Raw genomic sequence first — 17,814 nt, 5'->3', positions numbered from 1 at the left:
GACATGAACAGAGAGTTTCCATAACATTTACTTTGCCTTCCTGGGAAAACAGGAGACAGAATGGACTCTGTCAGGACTTTTAACATGGCTTTTAAGATATCAAGTGTAATATGTTAGGTATTAAAAACTCTGGAAGTGCTTTGTAAATCTTTAAGGATTTTATAAATGAAGCCAGTTCATTCCAGTTTCATTTCCCAATATCTGGTGTAAATTGATGTGCTCCTTGGAGCTGCAAGTGTGCTAATTCATAGTTGCCATAAATGCATCATTTCAGAATTAATTTCACCTCCGTCGCACATGCTCTCTAAGAGAAGGAACAGAAAAATAAACATTCTTCATGATTACATACTTAAATAACACCTTGTAGTCTTTCATGAGCAAAATTCTGCCTCAAGATGACAGAAACTTTGGATGAAATTATTGCTCTGTATGGTAACCTAGGGAAAAAAAAAAAACTCTGTTCATTATTCTTATGATTTTGTGTTATGTCACTGAATTGTCATCTTTAAACTTTCAGTGAAATAGAAATCCTACATAACTATCCTTAATTCAGAAACTTGAATGTATAATGGAATCTAAAAATAATTGTAGACATCATTTAAAGGACACGATGTTTTCTTAACGGCTACTGATATACATTTAAGAAAATCTAATGCATCTACTTCTTCTTTTTCTTTAGACTTCTTTGCCTGCAACAAGTGATCTTCCAGAGTTTTTTATTGCTTCTTATAAGTGGCCTGGATGGACTCATGGTCCATTGGATCAAAGAAACTGTGCTGCATCCTGGGCATTTTCCACCGCAAGTAATAAAGTCATTTTAATTACTTCCCTATAAACTTTCTCTTTGACTCTAAGCCTGAGAGAGTAATTAAAAGGTTTTTAAAATTAGAATATTTAATATTAACATCTGGTCAATTAAAATAAAATCTTATTATGACTGGAAAAGCAACATTGAAAATTATAGTTTAAAAATCCATGCTAGTTTTATTTTTAGAGTCTAATCTTTAGATAGAGAGTGAAGCAAAAAGCAAAAAGCAAGTAAAATTGGCAAAATTTGTCCTGTGAGAGTTCAGGTGAGATAAAATAATAAGGGCCTCTTCATTAGCAATATTAATTATAATTCATATATATATATGGAAACACCTGCATAACTTTTAAATTCTTTTCTCCTTATAAGATGTGCAAACATATTTATTAAACTAATTTAATATAAAGTAAGACTTTAAATTATGAATTATGGAATCAGCAGTTAGCGTAATGGCTATGTCACTACACTCCCACGTAGTCGACCGCAGTTCGAGTCCCAGACCCGGTGGCTTAAACTCACGCTGGGCGCGTGTGCGTGCGTGCCCAAGATCCTGAGAGGAGACTGGAGGAGCGACTGAGGCGTGGCCATCCCCCCTGGGGAGTGATTTCTTGCTATCTGTCTCTGTCTTTTTCTGTCTTTCTGGCGAGTGAGTGTGCCCTATAGCAAAAACCTCTCCCCCCCCAAAAAAAAAGAATATTAATGAATTAAATGAATTCTATCTCATTTTAAATAAATGCAAGTGTTTAGGTTCTGATTCTAAGGTAATATCATTGACCTTTAGTAAGATTAGCTTCTAAATTAATCCTACTGTGACTCCAAAGGTGTACTTTCATCTAAGTTCTTAAGTACAATAAATGAATTACTCAGGTGAACATCAAGATTTTGAAGTTTTACAGCTACTCATCTAAGTTTGTAAATCCAATGAATTAATTACTCAGATTAACTCTAAGATTTAGTCCCAAAGTTATTCTCAATGTAATTTCAGTTATTCTGAATAAATAAATAAAATCTAGCAATTAAATAATAATGTACTGAATGATGATTGGTTGCTATGAAAGATCTTAGGTCAAAAACTTTTAGAGCATAGAAGGCATTGTGAAACAAGGCTCTTAGAAAAGAGTGGCAATCTGGGACCAGTAGTTACCATAATGGCTATGTCGCTGGACTCCCATGTAGTCGACCGTGGTTCACGTCCCAGATCCTGTGGCTTAAAAACTCAACGCTGGGCACGTGTACGTGTGTGCGTTCTCCTGAGAGGAGAATGGAGGAGAAGGGATTGCAGCGTGGCCACCCCCCCGGGGGATGATTTCTCGCTTTCTGTCTCTCTGTCTCTGTCTGTCTGGCAAGCGCATGCACCCTATAGCAAAAACCTCTCCAAAAAAGAAAAGAGTGGCAATCCCTGGGGCAGAAAAAGTGTTGGCATCTTTGTCTAAATATCATTGCATCCGTTTCAGCCAGACCATTCCAGAAATGCCTTTGGTATTAGCTGGCCAAGTTTACCTCTGGAGTGTCTCCATCTTTTTATCCTACTCAACTGTTCCTATCAGGCCCTTCCTTCCTGGCAGTATGAATGCTCTATGTCTATTTGATATTTGTCCTCTTTGTGTTAGGAATTCATATGAGGGCTTTTCTGAAACCTGTTACAAATGAGCCAGCAGAAATCTATTCAGATAAATCACTGGTTATTTTATGTTCATGTGGTTAACATATTATGGTTCTTAGGTAATATATAAGAATTTTCCTTAAGGGAAGTGAGATCACTATTCCTGAAGATATCTAAGGAGAAGCATTAGTGATAAAACATTGAACACAACTTGCTAGGCTGGTTAGGAGGGGATGATGACATGCTGTTTCCAGTTTACGGCCTCACAGAGAGCCTTAGCACAGGCAAAGGTTGGACTGGCCCCTACCTCACCTATCAAAGCACCAGAGAGAAGGTTTTCAATTGCTTGGTGGTTTCAGAAGGTACTGGTTATTTTGATTGTTTGTTTTCTGTTTTTTTTTGGAGAGGTTTTTGCTATAGGGCATGGGTGCTCACCAGAAAGAGAGAGACAGAAAGCGAGAAATCACCTCCCAGGGTGATGGCCATGCCACAATCCTTTCTCCTCCATTCTCCTCTCAGGATCTTGGGCACGCACACACATGCTCCTGGCGTGAGTTTAAGCCACCAGGTCTACGATTCTAACCTCATTCAACTACATGGGAGTCCAGTGACAAAATCATTACGCCAACTACTGGTCCCAGAAGGCACCATTTTATATCCCGTGTATTCTATATGGTAAATCAGGCTGATTGCTGTGTGTGGTAAATAGGAAAATAATTAATTTATTAAAGATCTGAAAACTTAATAAGTAATAGTTAAAAAATAAAAATTATTTCAGAGAGCCTAAGAGCTATAAAATGGAATAAAGAAAATGCTTAAAACCATGCACAGACCTGGAAATATTAGTTAAGTAACCAAAAAATTTTAAGTTATTTGTTAGACAGTGTAGAGGTAAAGGCATTTTGGAGATATGAGAACACTACATGCCAGAGAGTAAATTTAGAGGCAGAATAAAACAAGTAGGGAAAATAATAGCATGTTTCAAATCAGATTTTGACATTAATCTGGTTTAGTTTAAGTATGATCTCTCAAGTATATTAAATTAGATATAAAGGGCTTAGCTGGTAGAACAGTGGTAAAGCATGACACTCTGCAAGGTTGACCCATATGTGAATGTTTTCGGTTCATGTCTGGAGACCACCTTGAGTATCTGACCCTTTTTGTGCCCATGACTTGGGGCTGGCAGAGGCTGGGAGTGAATTGTGTTTTCAAGACTGTGTTGGGGTGCTGTTTATCTGTCTCTTTCTCAAAAAGAAAGAAACCCTGAAACTACCCCAAAACTATAGATTCATTTATTTGAATATGTCAGATTGCCATGGGTTTATTTCTAAGCAATATTTTTATGATCACTTTTCCTTATTTCCCCAATTTTGTTACATTTATTTGATATACAAATAGCTAGATATAGACAGTAGATGTAATGTTGATATACAGATATATCAGTATCTGTCTATTTATATCTTTCTACATGTATGTGGATAGATATTTACCCATGGCCACACATAAGACCCTTTTCTAGGTATGAGAGAAAGAAGCAGTATATGGATGGCTTTTGCCCTCAGAGTTTCACTTGGCAGATTTCTTAATGAAGAATTCAGAAGTATATAGAATAATAAAGGACAAGGAATTAGAAAACCCTTTGATATTAGTAAGACAAGGGAGCCATGCCAAAATAGGACAAAAATTGTGGCTGAAATGATGGTGTATTTGAACTGGCTGGAGTACGTAAATATGTTACTGACATGTGGCTTAATTTTTAATTATATACTGATTTAAGGACTATGGTTTGAACAAAAGGGTTATGTAAATTATTATCTATGCTATATGTCATTTGAATATTAATCAATATTCTGTTTGAAACAGGTGTGGCAGCTGACCGAATTGCGATTCAGTCCAATGGCCTATACACAGCCAATCTCTCTCCTCAGAATTTGATCTCGTGCTGTGCCAAGAACCGTCATGGCTGCAACAGTGGAAGCATTGATAGGGCTTGGTGGTACCTGAGAAAACGTGGGTAAATAGCTGCCCAGCATGTGTTTCTAGGATTTTTATGAGGTCTGCCTGCGGTTAGAACAAGTGAATAAAGTTGTTTCAATTTAAAAAGAAAACCTTTTGAAAAATTGATGCCTATATATATATATATATATATATATGCTTTATTTAAACATAAGAGGAGTTTTCAAAAGTTCATGGAAAAACGCATGTTTTGCAAAAACTATGCATGAGTTTCAACATTTTTTTGCACCAAGATAAACTTGTAGGACATTTTTTTTCTTTAAATTTATTTATTTATATTCATTCACTGTACATCATTACAGCACACAAAATGAGATTTTCCATCCAGAGTACACTGTATATTGGCTCAATCAAGCACATCAACATACATGTTATTGTCAACAAATAAGCAAAACATACAGGAAACAAGAAATGGTAAACCTGTAGCTTAATTCTATTTCATTTTTTGCCAAAGGATGCATGTGCTCACTGGAGAGAGAGAGAAACAGAGACACAGAGAGAGAGAAAAGAGAGAGAAAGCGAGAAAGCGCTTTTCCTGGGGAATGGTCAGATCCATATTCCCTTCTCTTCCAACATTTCCCTTCTTTTAGGATTTTACGCAAGCATTCACATGTGTCTGTCATGTTTCTCAAGTTGTTGGGTCTGGGACTTGAACGATGTGATCAACCATGGGGCATCTTGCTATTTTAATCACCACACCATGGTCTGACCCAGTTTAATTCTGTTTCTCCATGAACTTTTCAAAGTCTTCTTATATACCATATTTGGTATCTACTGAGATTGGAAACTACTGGAAATAATTATTGAAGAATGTATACATTTTTAGCTAAATTAATATAACTTTTACTTTTGAAGACCGAAATAAATGTTTTTTTTTTTCTTTTTTCTTTTTTTTTTGTTGTTACTCTGAGCCAAATGATTCTCTTAAGTCCAGAGGGAATAAAGTGATCAATACTGCTAATACCTCTGCTGCCCCAACCCAAATTGATGAATAGATATTTGTAAATAAAATTAGATTAACACTCCTAAGAATAAAATAAAGAATTAACTTATAGTTGCCTCAACTGGCCATTGTCATTAATTGTCCCTATCCATTTTGATGAAAAATGGCAGGATGCATTTTATTTGCTCTCCTGTATTCTCATATGTAGAATCCTAGTGTCTGCTTTGAGAGTTAATGTCCTCAAGGCGACTGAGTTATTCGGCTAAGGAAACTGAAGGTGATAACCAGCAGTATGTGTATGTGCTACTCGCCCAGTCTGTCATCATTCACTTAGTGCTCTGGTGCTGCTATAGAACACCTAGATACTACGAAAGAGAATGGGTGTTAGACATTGATGGATGGCAATACATTTCCTTAAAATTTTTACGTTTTGCCTAGTACAATGGTGCTTAGAATTTGTAACTTTGGGTGATGACTACCTGGTGTAGTACTACTTCGTTGACTTGTGTTTTATACTATGATAAAAAATAAAAGCTCCTTAGTGCTGAAAAATATAAATTATCATTGAGTTACAAATAAATCTCATTGTATTAGTCTTCTTGGACTAATAACACAACGTCATAGATTGGGCATCTTACACCACAGACATTAATGTTTTGTCTGTGAAGTCACAGATCCGGATGCTGGATGATTTGGTTCCTGGTGTGGGCTCTCTTCCTGGCTTGCAGATGGTCACCTTCTTCCCCCTGTCCTCACATGGTGGAGAAAGAGCTCTGGTGTTTCTTCCTCTTTCTAAGGGCACTAATCCCATCAAAGGAGGCCCCACCCACCTGTCCTCATTTAAACCTTCTATCTCTCAAAGGGCCACCTCTTAATGCTATCACAAGGGGCTTCACCTATGAATTTTGGACTGACATAATTCGGTTCATGGCATTCATCATTTAGTGCAAATGTAATGTTTGCGATATGAGATTTTTAAAAAGTATGTGGATGTTTTTCATGACTTTCATTTCATCTTGCTTCTTACTCACGTTCCCATGCTCTGTTCAATACTGTTACATTTTCTTAAACCAATCCTAGTGAATACTTTTATGGCCATTTCAGCATTAGCTATTTATAAAACCAATTCCACGATTTTATTTCTCTTATTACCTACTTCCATATTCAATAGAATTATGTCAGATTCGAAGCCAAATAATTTGTACTTTGCTGTATTCAGTTTCAAAATTGGAAATCAGAATTAATTTGTTTAATTTTTGCATTATGTATACATCTAATAATTTCCTACTTTATTAACTTCTAATATTATCTTAGTCCTATACTATTTTCCCCGATGTATCATGGTGGAAAATACTACATACATAGTAATTGCAGTCTTATTTACCTTATAATGTAATAAAAATATAAAAACAATAAAACAGATATCTGACCTTAATTCTAAAACTTACATTATTTATCAGACTACTCCACCTAGGACTAAGCAAATTCATGGCCTTTTTTATATTAAATTTTGCTATTCTACATTATAATTGTACATACAGGTTGAAGAGATTTTTTTTCCTATTAATATTAACAAAGACTTTACTGACAGCCAGTTTTCATTTCATTTCAGTTCTATACTAAAGATAGAATTATTTATTAAAAATAAATTTGTAAAATTATAACGAAATAAGAGGGAGTAGGGAGGAATGTAATGTCATTGAGATGCTGTGCTAGAGACCGTTGACATTTTGAAAGTTATGTATATAAGTGACTAGGATGTTTTATGAATATTTAATTAAGTAAAATTGGATTTAGGCAGAGAATTTTCCTAAGTATTACCTTTGCTTCTGTGCTTCTTCATAGACTGGTATCCCATGCATGCTATCCACTTTTCAAGGATCAATATGCCACCAATAATGGCTGTGCCATGGCAAGTAGATCTGATGGACGGGGAAAACGACATGCCACAAAGCCATGTCCCAACAGTGTAGAGAAATCCAACAAGATCTATCAGTGTTCTCCACCATATAGAGTCTCTTCCAATGTAAGTGTAAGTGGCAGGAGTTAACAGTGGTTAACGTTCTCAAACATGTATAACTCTGTCATTAAAACTATATAAATGTTATTTAATAAAATGATTATGTAGCTAGGGCCAGCAGGTAGCATGGAGGTTAACTTGCTGAATTCCACTTGGCCAACTGCTTAGTTTGAGCCCCTGACTGGGTGGCTGAAAATAGTGCTGGGCATGTATGCATGTATATCCAAAATCCCAGGAGAATGGAGAAGGAATTGTGGTGTGGCCATCTCCCCTGGGGAGTGATTTCTTATCTTCTCTCTCTCTCTCTCTCTCTCTCTCCCTGTGGCAAGCACCTGAGCCTTATAGCAAAAAAAAAATAAAATAAAATAAGACAAAAATAAAACAAAACCTATTATGTAGCTTTCCCTCTGTATCCACTGATTCCACATCCATGGATACAACTAACTGAGGATGAAAAACGTTCAGGAAAATTAATGACCATATTTTTGTCCTTATTCTCTGAACTGTTCAGTATGACAGTATATTGTATTAGGTATTATAAGTAATCAATAGATCATTTAAAGTATATAGGAGAATATGTGCAGGTTTTCTGCAAATATTATGTAGGACTTGAGCATCCATGTATTTTTGTAGAGGGTCCTAGAGCCAATCTCCTGCATACAGAGTAATGACATTATTCAAAACCAAATAATTGTTTTTAAGCACAATTTTTTTATTATCATCATAATCTTCTTTATATTACATTGGATTACATATAACTTTACAGTGTATTACATTGTTTTTTCAAAAGGGAATGCCATGCATGTCAGTCAGTACAGAGACATTAATCTCCCCACTTCAACATTCAATATCTTTTCTATGTTTTCCCCAATCATTAAAGCACAATTTTTGATATTCTTAAAATTTCTATTGAAGAATTAGTTTGTGGACCAGCAGAAGGCATAATGGTTATGTTGCTGGACTACCACATGGTTGACCATGGTTAGAGCTCTGGACCTGGAGGCTTGAAACTCACATTGGGCACATGTGCATGTATGCCCAAAATCCCAAGAGGAGGATGGAAGAGAAGGGATTGTGGTGTGACTATACCCCCTGGAGGGTTTATTTCTCACTTTCTCTCTTTCTGTCTCTCCAGAATGTATACATGCCCTATAGCAAAAGTCTCTCTAAAAAAAAAAAAAAAAAGAATTGTACTTTGGGTATGACATCTTATTGTTGCAATATTAGCAGTGTGAAGGATTTACTTAAACCCAAAAATGCTCATGGAAATATCTTTTAAATTATATTTTACAATATGTATATGTATGTGTGTATACATGTGTATGTATATTGTGTACATGTATATAATGTATGTGTGTATATTTATATGCATATATACATATAATATATATATGTATATATACATATACATATAATTTTGACCGTTAAAAGCTAAGTCAAAATTTTTTTCATAGACATTTTTTGTGGTAGTAGTTTATTTGTTAATCCTTTGCTTTACTGAACAATATAATTGAAGTGAACATAGCTGTAACGGGAAAAAGACCCCTTTGGATTAGTTTTTTTCTGTTAAAAGTCCAGAAAAAATTTTACTTCATCGTATTACTATTACTAGCTAGGCCTTTTCATTTTCAGAAAATCTAAAACTTCAGTGGCTCCCTATTATCTCTAGAATATAATCTAGTATTCTTACCAGAGCACCCAGGCTTTGTGGGGTTTTTTTTTTGGAGAGGCTTTCACTATAGGGTGCGTGCACTCACCAAACAGACAGAGAGAGACAGAAAGCGAGAAATCACCCCCCAGGGGGAATGGCCACGCCACAATCCCTTCTCCTCCATTCTCCTCTTGGGATCTTGGGCATGCACGCACACGCGCCCGGCGTGAGTTTAAGCCACCGGGTCCGGGACGTGAACTGGGGTCGACTACGTGGGAGTCCAGCAACATAGCCATTACGCTAACTGCTGGTCCCCTTATTTTTTTATTTTTTATTTTTTTGGAGAGGTAGCACCCAGACTTTGTGTAAGTTAGTTCTCCTCTACTACTTATACAGACTAGATCCTGTCATCATCTGCTCCCTCTCCTGGTTCACAGTGCTCCTGGATTGATGAGACTAGTCTCTGTCCCCATATATACCATGCTTGTTGGTGATCCTCCGCTCAGCAAGATGATGATTTCCCTGACCTAACTGGCTACTCCCCTTTTCTAAGTGGTGAAATGCCACATAAATGTCAAGGCTCAGATCAAACCTTATCTTCTCAAATTGTCCTTGATTAATAACAGGATCAATTTTCCTTTTTTTTTTAAATTTTGTTTTGATCAACAACAAAGATGTGACATTTCATGCTTTTCTCTGTAATAGAACTTATGTAATAATAAAGTTAGTTGTGTTAGTGTCACTCTGCTCCACTAAAATGTAAAATACCTTGAGGAGAGGCAAAGGGTCAATATCTGTTTCTATTGTATTTTCTGATAGGTACTTTGTGCTAACTATGCAGAGAAAAGTGAGAATGCTTCTCTACTGAGGGCTGCATTACACCTTGATGGAAAAATGAAAATATTCTTGCTAAAGCTAGCAAGGAACCTCACTAAACAATCATTTGGGATAGCTCTTGTGATTTAAAAAAAAAAAAATGGAAGTAACATTGATCTCCACTGATTAAATATGGTCTTAACTTACCTTGATTGTTTTTGTCACCATAAAAAGTCATTATATTTCTTCTCCATCCCCACATTATTTAGTGATAGCTGTTGATAAGACAGATGGCTGTATTATGTCTTTAGCATTTTGTCTTTTTACGGTGTGTCATTGCACATGTGAGTACTTCAAAGCATGAGTAAGAGTAAATTGCAAGTGGTCAAAGCACTGTGGGTCACATAATAGCCAGATTAGTTTAATAACACCAAGCATTATACACCAAACAATAGGTTTAATATGCTCTGACAGCAATGATGCTCATGATATCTTTTTTTTTTTCCCTAGGAAACTGAGATAATGAAGGAAATCATGCAAAATGGACCAGTTCAAGGTAAGCTTGGATGAATTTTTAAAATTTTCTTTAATAAACATTATACTGAGGTTGTGTAAAAGGAATTTAATTGAAAAAACTTTCAAGAATACTCATAGGGCTCAACAGTTTTAAAATTGGTGCAATACTGGGAGATATGCCCATCTAATAACTTCATTAGATGCCATTTTATTTTATGAGGATGGAGTCATTTATGAATTGAACTCTTAAATAATATATGACGAAAGTCTACTAAGTCTTTACAAAGTGATCATGGATGAACAGTCGAATATGAAATGCTCAGTGACTAATTTGCAATTTTACTTGATTCATTCGATCATATTTAAAAATAAGACCTAGCATTTGATGTTCTTCTTAATTCAAGTTTAAATGGATTAAATAATAGAAAAAAATAAGAATTAATAGTAGAAACAAAGTAGATACTTTCTCCATTAGTGCAAAATAAATAAGCCAGTATGATTTTTGTATTTTACAGAAGGCTATTGATTTTGATCAATTTTGTGTGTTACTGAAAATAAACTGGCAGTGAATAATAAAATAATATGGTGATTTACTATACATTGACTGTCATTTTTCTTTTAATTTGCTATAGGATGTTTGTGCTCACTGGAGAAAGACAGAGAGAAATGAGAGAGAGAAAGACACGGAAAGTGAGAAATAACCTTCCAGGGAGGATTACCATGCCTCAGTCCCTTGTCCTCTGCTCTTGTCTCAGGATTTTGGGCAGGCATGTACATGTGGCCAGTGTGTTTTTCTAGCTGCTGGGACTGAAACTTGAACTCTGTAGTTGGTCATCTATGATCCAGCCACTTTTACCATCATATCATCAGCTAGGCAGTGATTTCTAAGATATTTTCTCTGATAATAGTTCCTTCTGCTTACCTGTTAAATTTTATTTTGCACCAACAGCATTGATAAGGATAAATTCACAGAATATGTTCCCTGACCAAATATTGCTTTCAATTCATGTAAGAACAAATTCAGGGGCTGGTTTTAAGTCTCTGAACTCCCACATGACCAACAATGGTTGGAGTTCTGGACTAGGTGGCTTGTTTTCTCACTCTCCCTCTTTCTCTTTCTCTGTTTCTCTCTGGTCAAGTTGAATAATAATAATAAATAAAATGAAATAAGTAAGTCTTTTAAAAAATGAACAAATTCATTGAAACATAAAATGGAAATTCAGGTAGTGAACACTGCAGGGCCCCAAATATATTACCAATGTGGTAAAATGTAAATTAAGCCAAAATTAAATTTAAAACATTTGATGTATACTTCAGAAGCTACTGACCAGTTTTTTGGTTTTGCTTTTGTTTTAGTTTTTCAGAATGCTAATCTGATTAATATTGGTTCAATATATTGCAGGAACCATGAATTTTATAATTGTGTTGAAAGAATCTTCATTGATCATTATTGTCACTCAGCATTTATAGAGAAATCAAAGGTTGCTTGAAACATGCCCTGAATTTAATATTTAAATAGTCCTTGACCTTACATAAAAACTGGAAAAAATAAAAAGAAGTGTTATCCCCTTTCTAACTGTGTAATTTATTGGCTTTTGTAAGAGTAGTAGAATTCCTATCTAATTCCAGCTTGTTCTTCACCAAGGGGTACTTATATGACAAATTTAAAGGAACACAGACATTTGAACTCAAGACTAAATTCTGAATTTCAGCTTTGGAATTTGTTACTTAAATGATTTGTGCAACTTAACACTTTTGAGTCTTGAAAGTATTGTACTACTGTTTGATGTGCCCCCCCCCCCACCTGTTTTCATCAGCCAAAGGAAATTTTGGTCATAATTATTTCAAGTTAAGAACACCTTAGGTTTATTGTGGCCAAGAATTTAAATGCTAATAAATTTCAGACAATGAATTAAAAATAAGGAGATAAAAAATTTAAAGCAATGAAATGAAAGTGCAAATTATTCAATACCCACTTTACAAAGTTTTGCTGAAAACCTGCTTCTTGTCAACCTAAGCCAGGCTCAGAAGAACTCTAGGTGGCTTCATCCTGCCCTCATGCATGTTAAAATTCCATCTAGTGAGTTTACTAAAGTTTTCCCAAAGTAATATTCCACTGTGGTAACTTATATAGTTATGTGTTTGTGAATTCATCGAATCTATTTTGGTGTCAGAAACTGAAAGAGAAGCCATCTTTGAGTTACACGTGATAACTTCTCACGCTTTTTCTTTAGTTGGCAGTCACTTCCAGCAATGAATATATTTTATTCACGGTGCTTAGAAAAGTGTTAAATCATAAGACCTAAAGGAGTCCATGGCTCTACAGAAGTGAAAAACCACTAGCAATGTCTTCACTTTTTTACGAATGTATAGAGTACTAATTGACTCTTTTTTGCTATAAATGTAATGTGATTGCTTCTTGTTGCCTGGTTGAACAGACACCATTTCTTCATCTCAGTAAAAATAAATAAATAAATGTAAAAGGCAATGGAATGTTGAATACATAGCACTATGGGCATTCTAAAAATCTGTTGAATTAAAAATAAGTATAGATGATGGACAGAGAAAAAGCAAGATTTGCATAGACTATAGTTATATAAATTTTTAAAGTCCTATAGGAATGTGCTGTTGAGTAGATAAAGAAAACATAGCTTCTTTTGAGACTATTTGAACATTAGAAAAAGCACAGAACATTTAAAAACTGAAGTAAAATGTCATACATTAAAAGTTATACTTAACTTTGGAGTATAAGCTTCATTTTAGAATCTATCAAATGCTAGTAAACTGAGTTTCTATTTTACTTGAAATGCATGCCAAACTAAGACAGATAAGCATTGTACAGTTTTTAAGATATATGTATCTAGTTCCAATTTTAAAAATTTTAATTCATATCCCCCAGAAGAGTTTAAAGTCGTTACCTTGAATTGTCCAAGTCTTGCAACAAAGCAGTACACAATATATAAAAGAAAAACAGAGAAAAGAAGTAATATAGGCTAGGAAATGTAGGAGAACTTTATAAAATATAAGCTCTGTTAAAAAAAATATAACACTGGCTTAACTCTTCAGAGCTAGGAGAGATCTTGTCAGAATATTCTTTTGTCAAGGTTTGCTATTTATTCAAATTCGCCAGGGTAAGTTTTGTATTTATTTGTAAAGATTGAGGGCAATTGGTTTAACTTCTGTTTGCTAGGCTCACCTGCCTCTGCTCACTCAATTGGGGTTTTAAGAGACTTGTGGTGAAGCACAAGCTTAATAGAGAAGATAGTGATCCCTGGAGACTTGAGATGAGGAAAGGGACTCCCGCTATTCTAGTAATAGTGTTCCTGTTGTTTACAACTAGATGGTGCTTTCAAGGCATACTTAAGTAATATTCTGAATAACTCAAAGCCATTTTTATAACAAAGCAAAATATTCCAACCAATTAAATTGAGTAGGGAAGAAAATTAACCTGGATTATATAATCCCTTCTTTAAATTCTGTTTGCCATCTACCCATTGATTGTTGTGTGAGAATTTTAACCAGGTTTTTAAACGTGATTTTTTTTTTTTTGAAAAACTGCTTCAGTTGTTCTATTGCGTTTTATTTTAGCCATAATGCGAGTTCACGAGGACTTCTTCCATTATAAGACAGGGATCTATAGACACATACCCAGCACAAATAAAGAATCAGAGAAATATCGAAAGCTTCAGTCACATGCCATCAAACTCACTGGGTAAGGCATTTTCCTTAAAGTCATTGTTTAGTACTTTTGGAAAATAAAACTGAAAATAATAATATGTAATGCATTTTGGTACCAGAATTCTATTTTGTATAAAATATTCTGATAGAACCTAAAAATCATCCAAACCTTGCCACTATTTAGTCATTATTTTAAAGTCTAGCCCAAGGCTAACTTAATACTCGGGAAAGTCAACTTAATTCCTGGTAAGATTATTTTATATTTATGTGATAATTGTGGAAATTAAATGGATCTAACTTTGTAAGTAAAATACATTCATTTATTCAAGGGCAAGAAATAAGTTTAAAATTTTGTGTTTGCATTTGAATTGTAAGTAATTTCACAAATAGTCCTTGCTCTGAAAGAGAGTTGGGGTTATGAGATCAATTCCGCCATTCCCCACCCTCTCAGTCTTGCTCTGATTGTACCAATTTGGAAGCCCTTTCTCGTGTCTCACTCCAATTTAAATGAAATGCAACCAAAAAAAGCTTCTTTTTCTTTTTTAGTTAAAACTCTCACTCTTCTCATCTTGCTTATTGTGATAAATAACTTAATTCCTACTGACCATATCTTTCCTGACTTAATTAAATTAAACTTGCATAAAGCAACTTCACCTACAACTAAATTGTTACTTTTTCCTTACTCTTTGAAACCTCTTCAAGTAAATTGTAAGGTATGTAGATAAATTATTCTGTGTGTGATGTCTCTTTGATCATAATCATGCATTTATTTAACTACTCTAATATTTTAATTATAAAATTACCACCTTTCTTTGAATCTAAGAGAACACTATTGCCTTCAGAGACATAAAAATATGTGCATCTTAGAATTGAAAATATGTTATTTAATTTTATAAGATACTGATAAACTACAGATAGAAAAAACTGTAGTTAGGAAAATTGTGGGACCAGCAGTTAGCGTAATGGCTATGTCGCTGGACTCCCACGTAGTCAACCGCAGTTCCAGTCCTGGACCCAGTGGCTTAAACTCATACCAGGTGCGTGTGTGTGTGTGTGCCCAAGATCCCGAGAGGAGAGTGGAGGAGAAGGGATTGTAGCATGGCCATCTTCCCAGGAGGTGATTTCTCACTTTCTGCCTCTCTGTCTCTGTCTGCCTGGTGAGCGCATGTGCCCTATAGCAAAAACCTCTCCAAAAAAAAAAAAAAAAAGATAGGAAAATTGTAACTTATATAACATATAATGCATATGTAGTGTAGTATATATGCTATATATGTTTTTATATATTATACATATTTTTATATACATGTGTGTATGTATATATGTGTGTGCATATATATATATATAATGTCACCATCTGTTGAAATATTGGACATTTTGGAGTATTTTTATGTATCTCAAAGATACATAGATAAAGAAAAAAAGAGAGAAAGAAAGAAGAAAAGAGTGACTTCACAAGAAACTAAGATACTGCAGTACTTAAAATTTTAAGAAAAGGAAAATTTGGTTAACATTTTTAAATATACATTCAATTGCTGTGCATTATTATGGCTTGCAAAGTGAATTTTTCCAGCATGGATACACCGCATATTAGTCCATTTAAAGATATTCTCATACACATTGTCATCAACAGGTAATTTTTATTTTTGTGTCCCTTAAATATTTTGTTTCTTTCTTTTTCTCTTTGATTCCCTTCTTCACCTTCTCCCGTTTCTCACCCTAGTCCCACCCTGTCTCTAGTATCTGCAATTATTCTTCAAGCTTTTTTATATCTAAGGAGCTTTCAGCTTCTGCCATAAAGTACGGACATTTGGTATATATTAAGTGAGGACATGAAAAGGCCTCTCATAGTGGGGCTTACTTCTCTTAGCAAAAAATGTTCCTTAGTCATCCACTTTCTATAAAATGCCATGTTCTTGGTTTTTTTTTTATAACTATTATTTCATTGTATATATATGCCACATTTTTTTCAATCCATTCATCTGTTTGTAAACATTTAGGTTGGTTCCATGTCTTAAGCAATTGTAATAATGCCACAATAAACACGGATGTACAAGTACTTTTCTAACTGAGTGTATTACTATCCTTTGGGTAGATACCTAGGAGTGGAATTAATGGATCATATGGTAGTTCTATTTGCGGGTCTTTGAGGAACCTCCATATTGTTCCACAGTGGCTGTACTAATTTATATTCCCACCAACACTGTAGGAGAGTTCTCTTTTCACCAAAACCTCATCAGCACTTATCATTCTTAATTTTTTAAATCTTAGCCATTCTGACTGGGGTTAGGTGGTATCTCATTGTGGTTTTGATTTGCATTTCCTTATGAGAAGGGGTGTTGAGCCTTTTTTTCTCATATGTTTTTAACTTTTCATTTCACTTCCTTATCGAGTTGTCTGTTCAGCTCATTTGCCCATCTTTTAATTGGATTTTCTTTTCTTTTCTTTCTTTTTTTTTATTTTTATTTTTTTTTAAGGTAAGCCACTTGAGTTCCCTATATATTCTGGTTATCAGTCCTTTTTCTGAGGCAGAGTTTGCAAATGTTTTCTTCCATTCAGAGATTATTGTTTCTTTTGCTAAACAGAAGGTTTTTAACCTGATGTAATCCCACAGGGTCTTATTTAACAAGTCTTTACCTATTGGATGTTTCCAAGAGTTTTACCTGTGTTATCCACTAGTAGTTTTTATAGTTTGAAGACCTAAGTTTAGATGTTTGATTCATTTTGAGATAAAACATGGTGAGAGGAAGATATCCAGGTTCGTCTTTCTGTAGGTAGATACCCAGTTTTTCCAGCACCATTTGCTAAAAAGCTTTACTTTTCCCCACTGGATTGACTGGTACCCTTTGTCAAAAATCAGTTGGCTGTATGTTTTAGAGTTTATTTCTGGGGTCTCTATTCTGTTCCATCAGTAAACATGCCTATTTTTGTATCAGTGTAATGCTGTTTTGATTATCACAACTTTGTATTTTATTTTGGGGGTGAGGGAATGTGATGTCTCCTACTCCACTCCTTTTGTGCAGTATTGCTTTAGCAGTATGGGGTCTTTTATGATTCCAAAAAAAATTCTGTAATTTATTTTTTTAAATCTGTGAAGAATATCTCTAGTAATTTGTTCTTGCATTAAATTTATAGATTAATTTCGGTAAGGTTGATATTTATATTATATTCTTTCAATACAGGAACATGGAGTGTATTTCTACTTTTTTGTGTTCTTTTCCATTTCTTTTATTTGTTTTTCATAGTGTTTTTTTTGGAAAGATTTTTGCTATAAGGCGCATACGTTTGCCAGAAAGACAGAGAGAAACAGAGAGATAGAAAGCAAGATATTACCCCCCAGGGGGAATGGCCACACCACAATCACTTCTCCTCCATTCTTCTCTCAAGATCTTGGGCACACATGCACGCACTCGCACCCAGCGTGAATTTAAGCCACCAGGTCCAGGACTCGAACCATGGTCGATTACGTGGGAGTTCAGCAACATAGGCATTACGCTAACTGCTGGTCCCAGTTTTTCATAGTTTTTCATGTAGAGGTCTTTGACTTCTTTGGTTGGGTTTATTCCTAGATATCTTATTTCTTTTGTAGCTATTGTAAATGAATTTTTTCTTCAATTCTATCTCAATCTGTTCATTGTTGGTGTATAGAAATGCTATAGATTTTTGTATGTTGATTTTGTATTTTGCTATTTTATTGTATTCATCTATCCCTCCTAGGAGTTTTGTGTATGTGTGTGTGTCTCTGTATTCTTTTTGGGTTTTCTAT

At 34.8% G+C, this 17,814-nt stretch overlaps 1 protein-coding gene across 3 annotated transcripts in view; it reads left to right on the top strand.

Annotated features, from left to right (window-relative positions):
* Positions 1-17,814, top strand: part of TINAG (tubulointerstitial nephritis antigen) — a 110,839-nt gene that overhangs the window by 38,193 nt on the left and 54,832 nt on the right. For all 3 annotated transcript variants that reach the window (XM_006165708.2, XM_006165707.2, XM_006165706.2), the window contains exons 5-9: positions 680-803; positions 4,275-4,425; positions 7,216-7,396; positions 10,368-10,413; positions 13,962-14,085. In XM_006165708.2, coding sequence (XP_006165770.1) covers positions 680-803; positions 4,275-4,425; positions 7,216-7,396; positions 10,368-10,413; positions 13,962-14,085 — 626 coding nt within the window. The remainder of the gene's footprint in view (positions 1-679; positions 804-4,274; positions 4,426-7,215; positions 7,397-10,367; positions 10,414-13,961; positions 14,086-17,814) is intronic.

Source organism: Tupaia chinensis, unplaced genomic scaffold (assembly GCF_000334495.1).
Source record: "Tupaia chinensis unplaced genomic scaffold, TupChi_1.0 Scaffold144010_1, whole genome shotgun sequence".
Lineage (NCBI taxonomy): Eukaryota > Metazoa > Chordata > Mammalia > Scandentia > Tupaiidae > Tupaia > Tupaia belangeri.
This window is presented reverse-complemented; position numbering and strand designations above follow the sequence as displayed.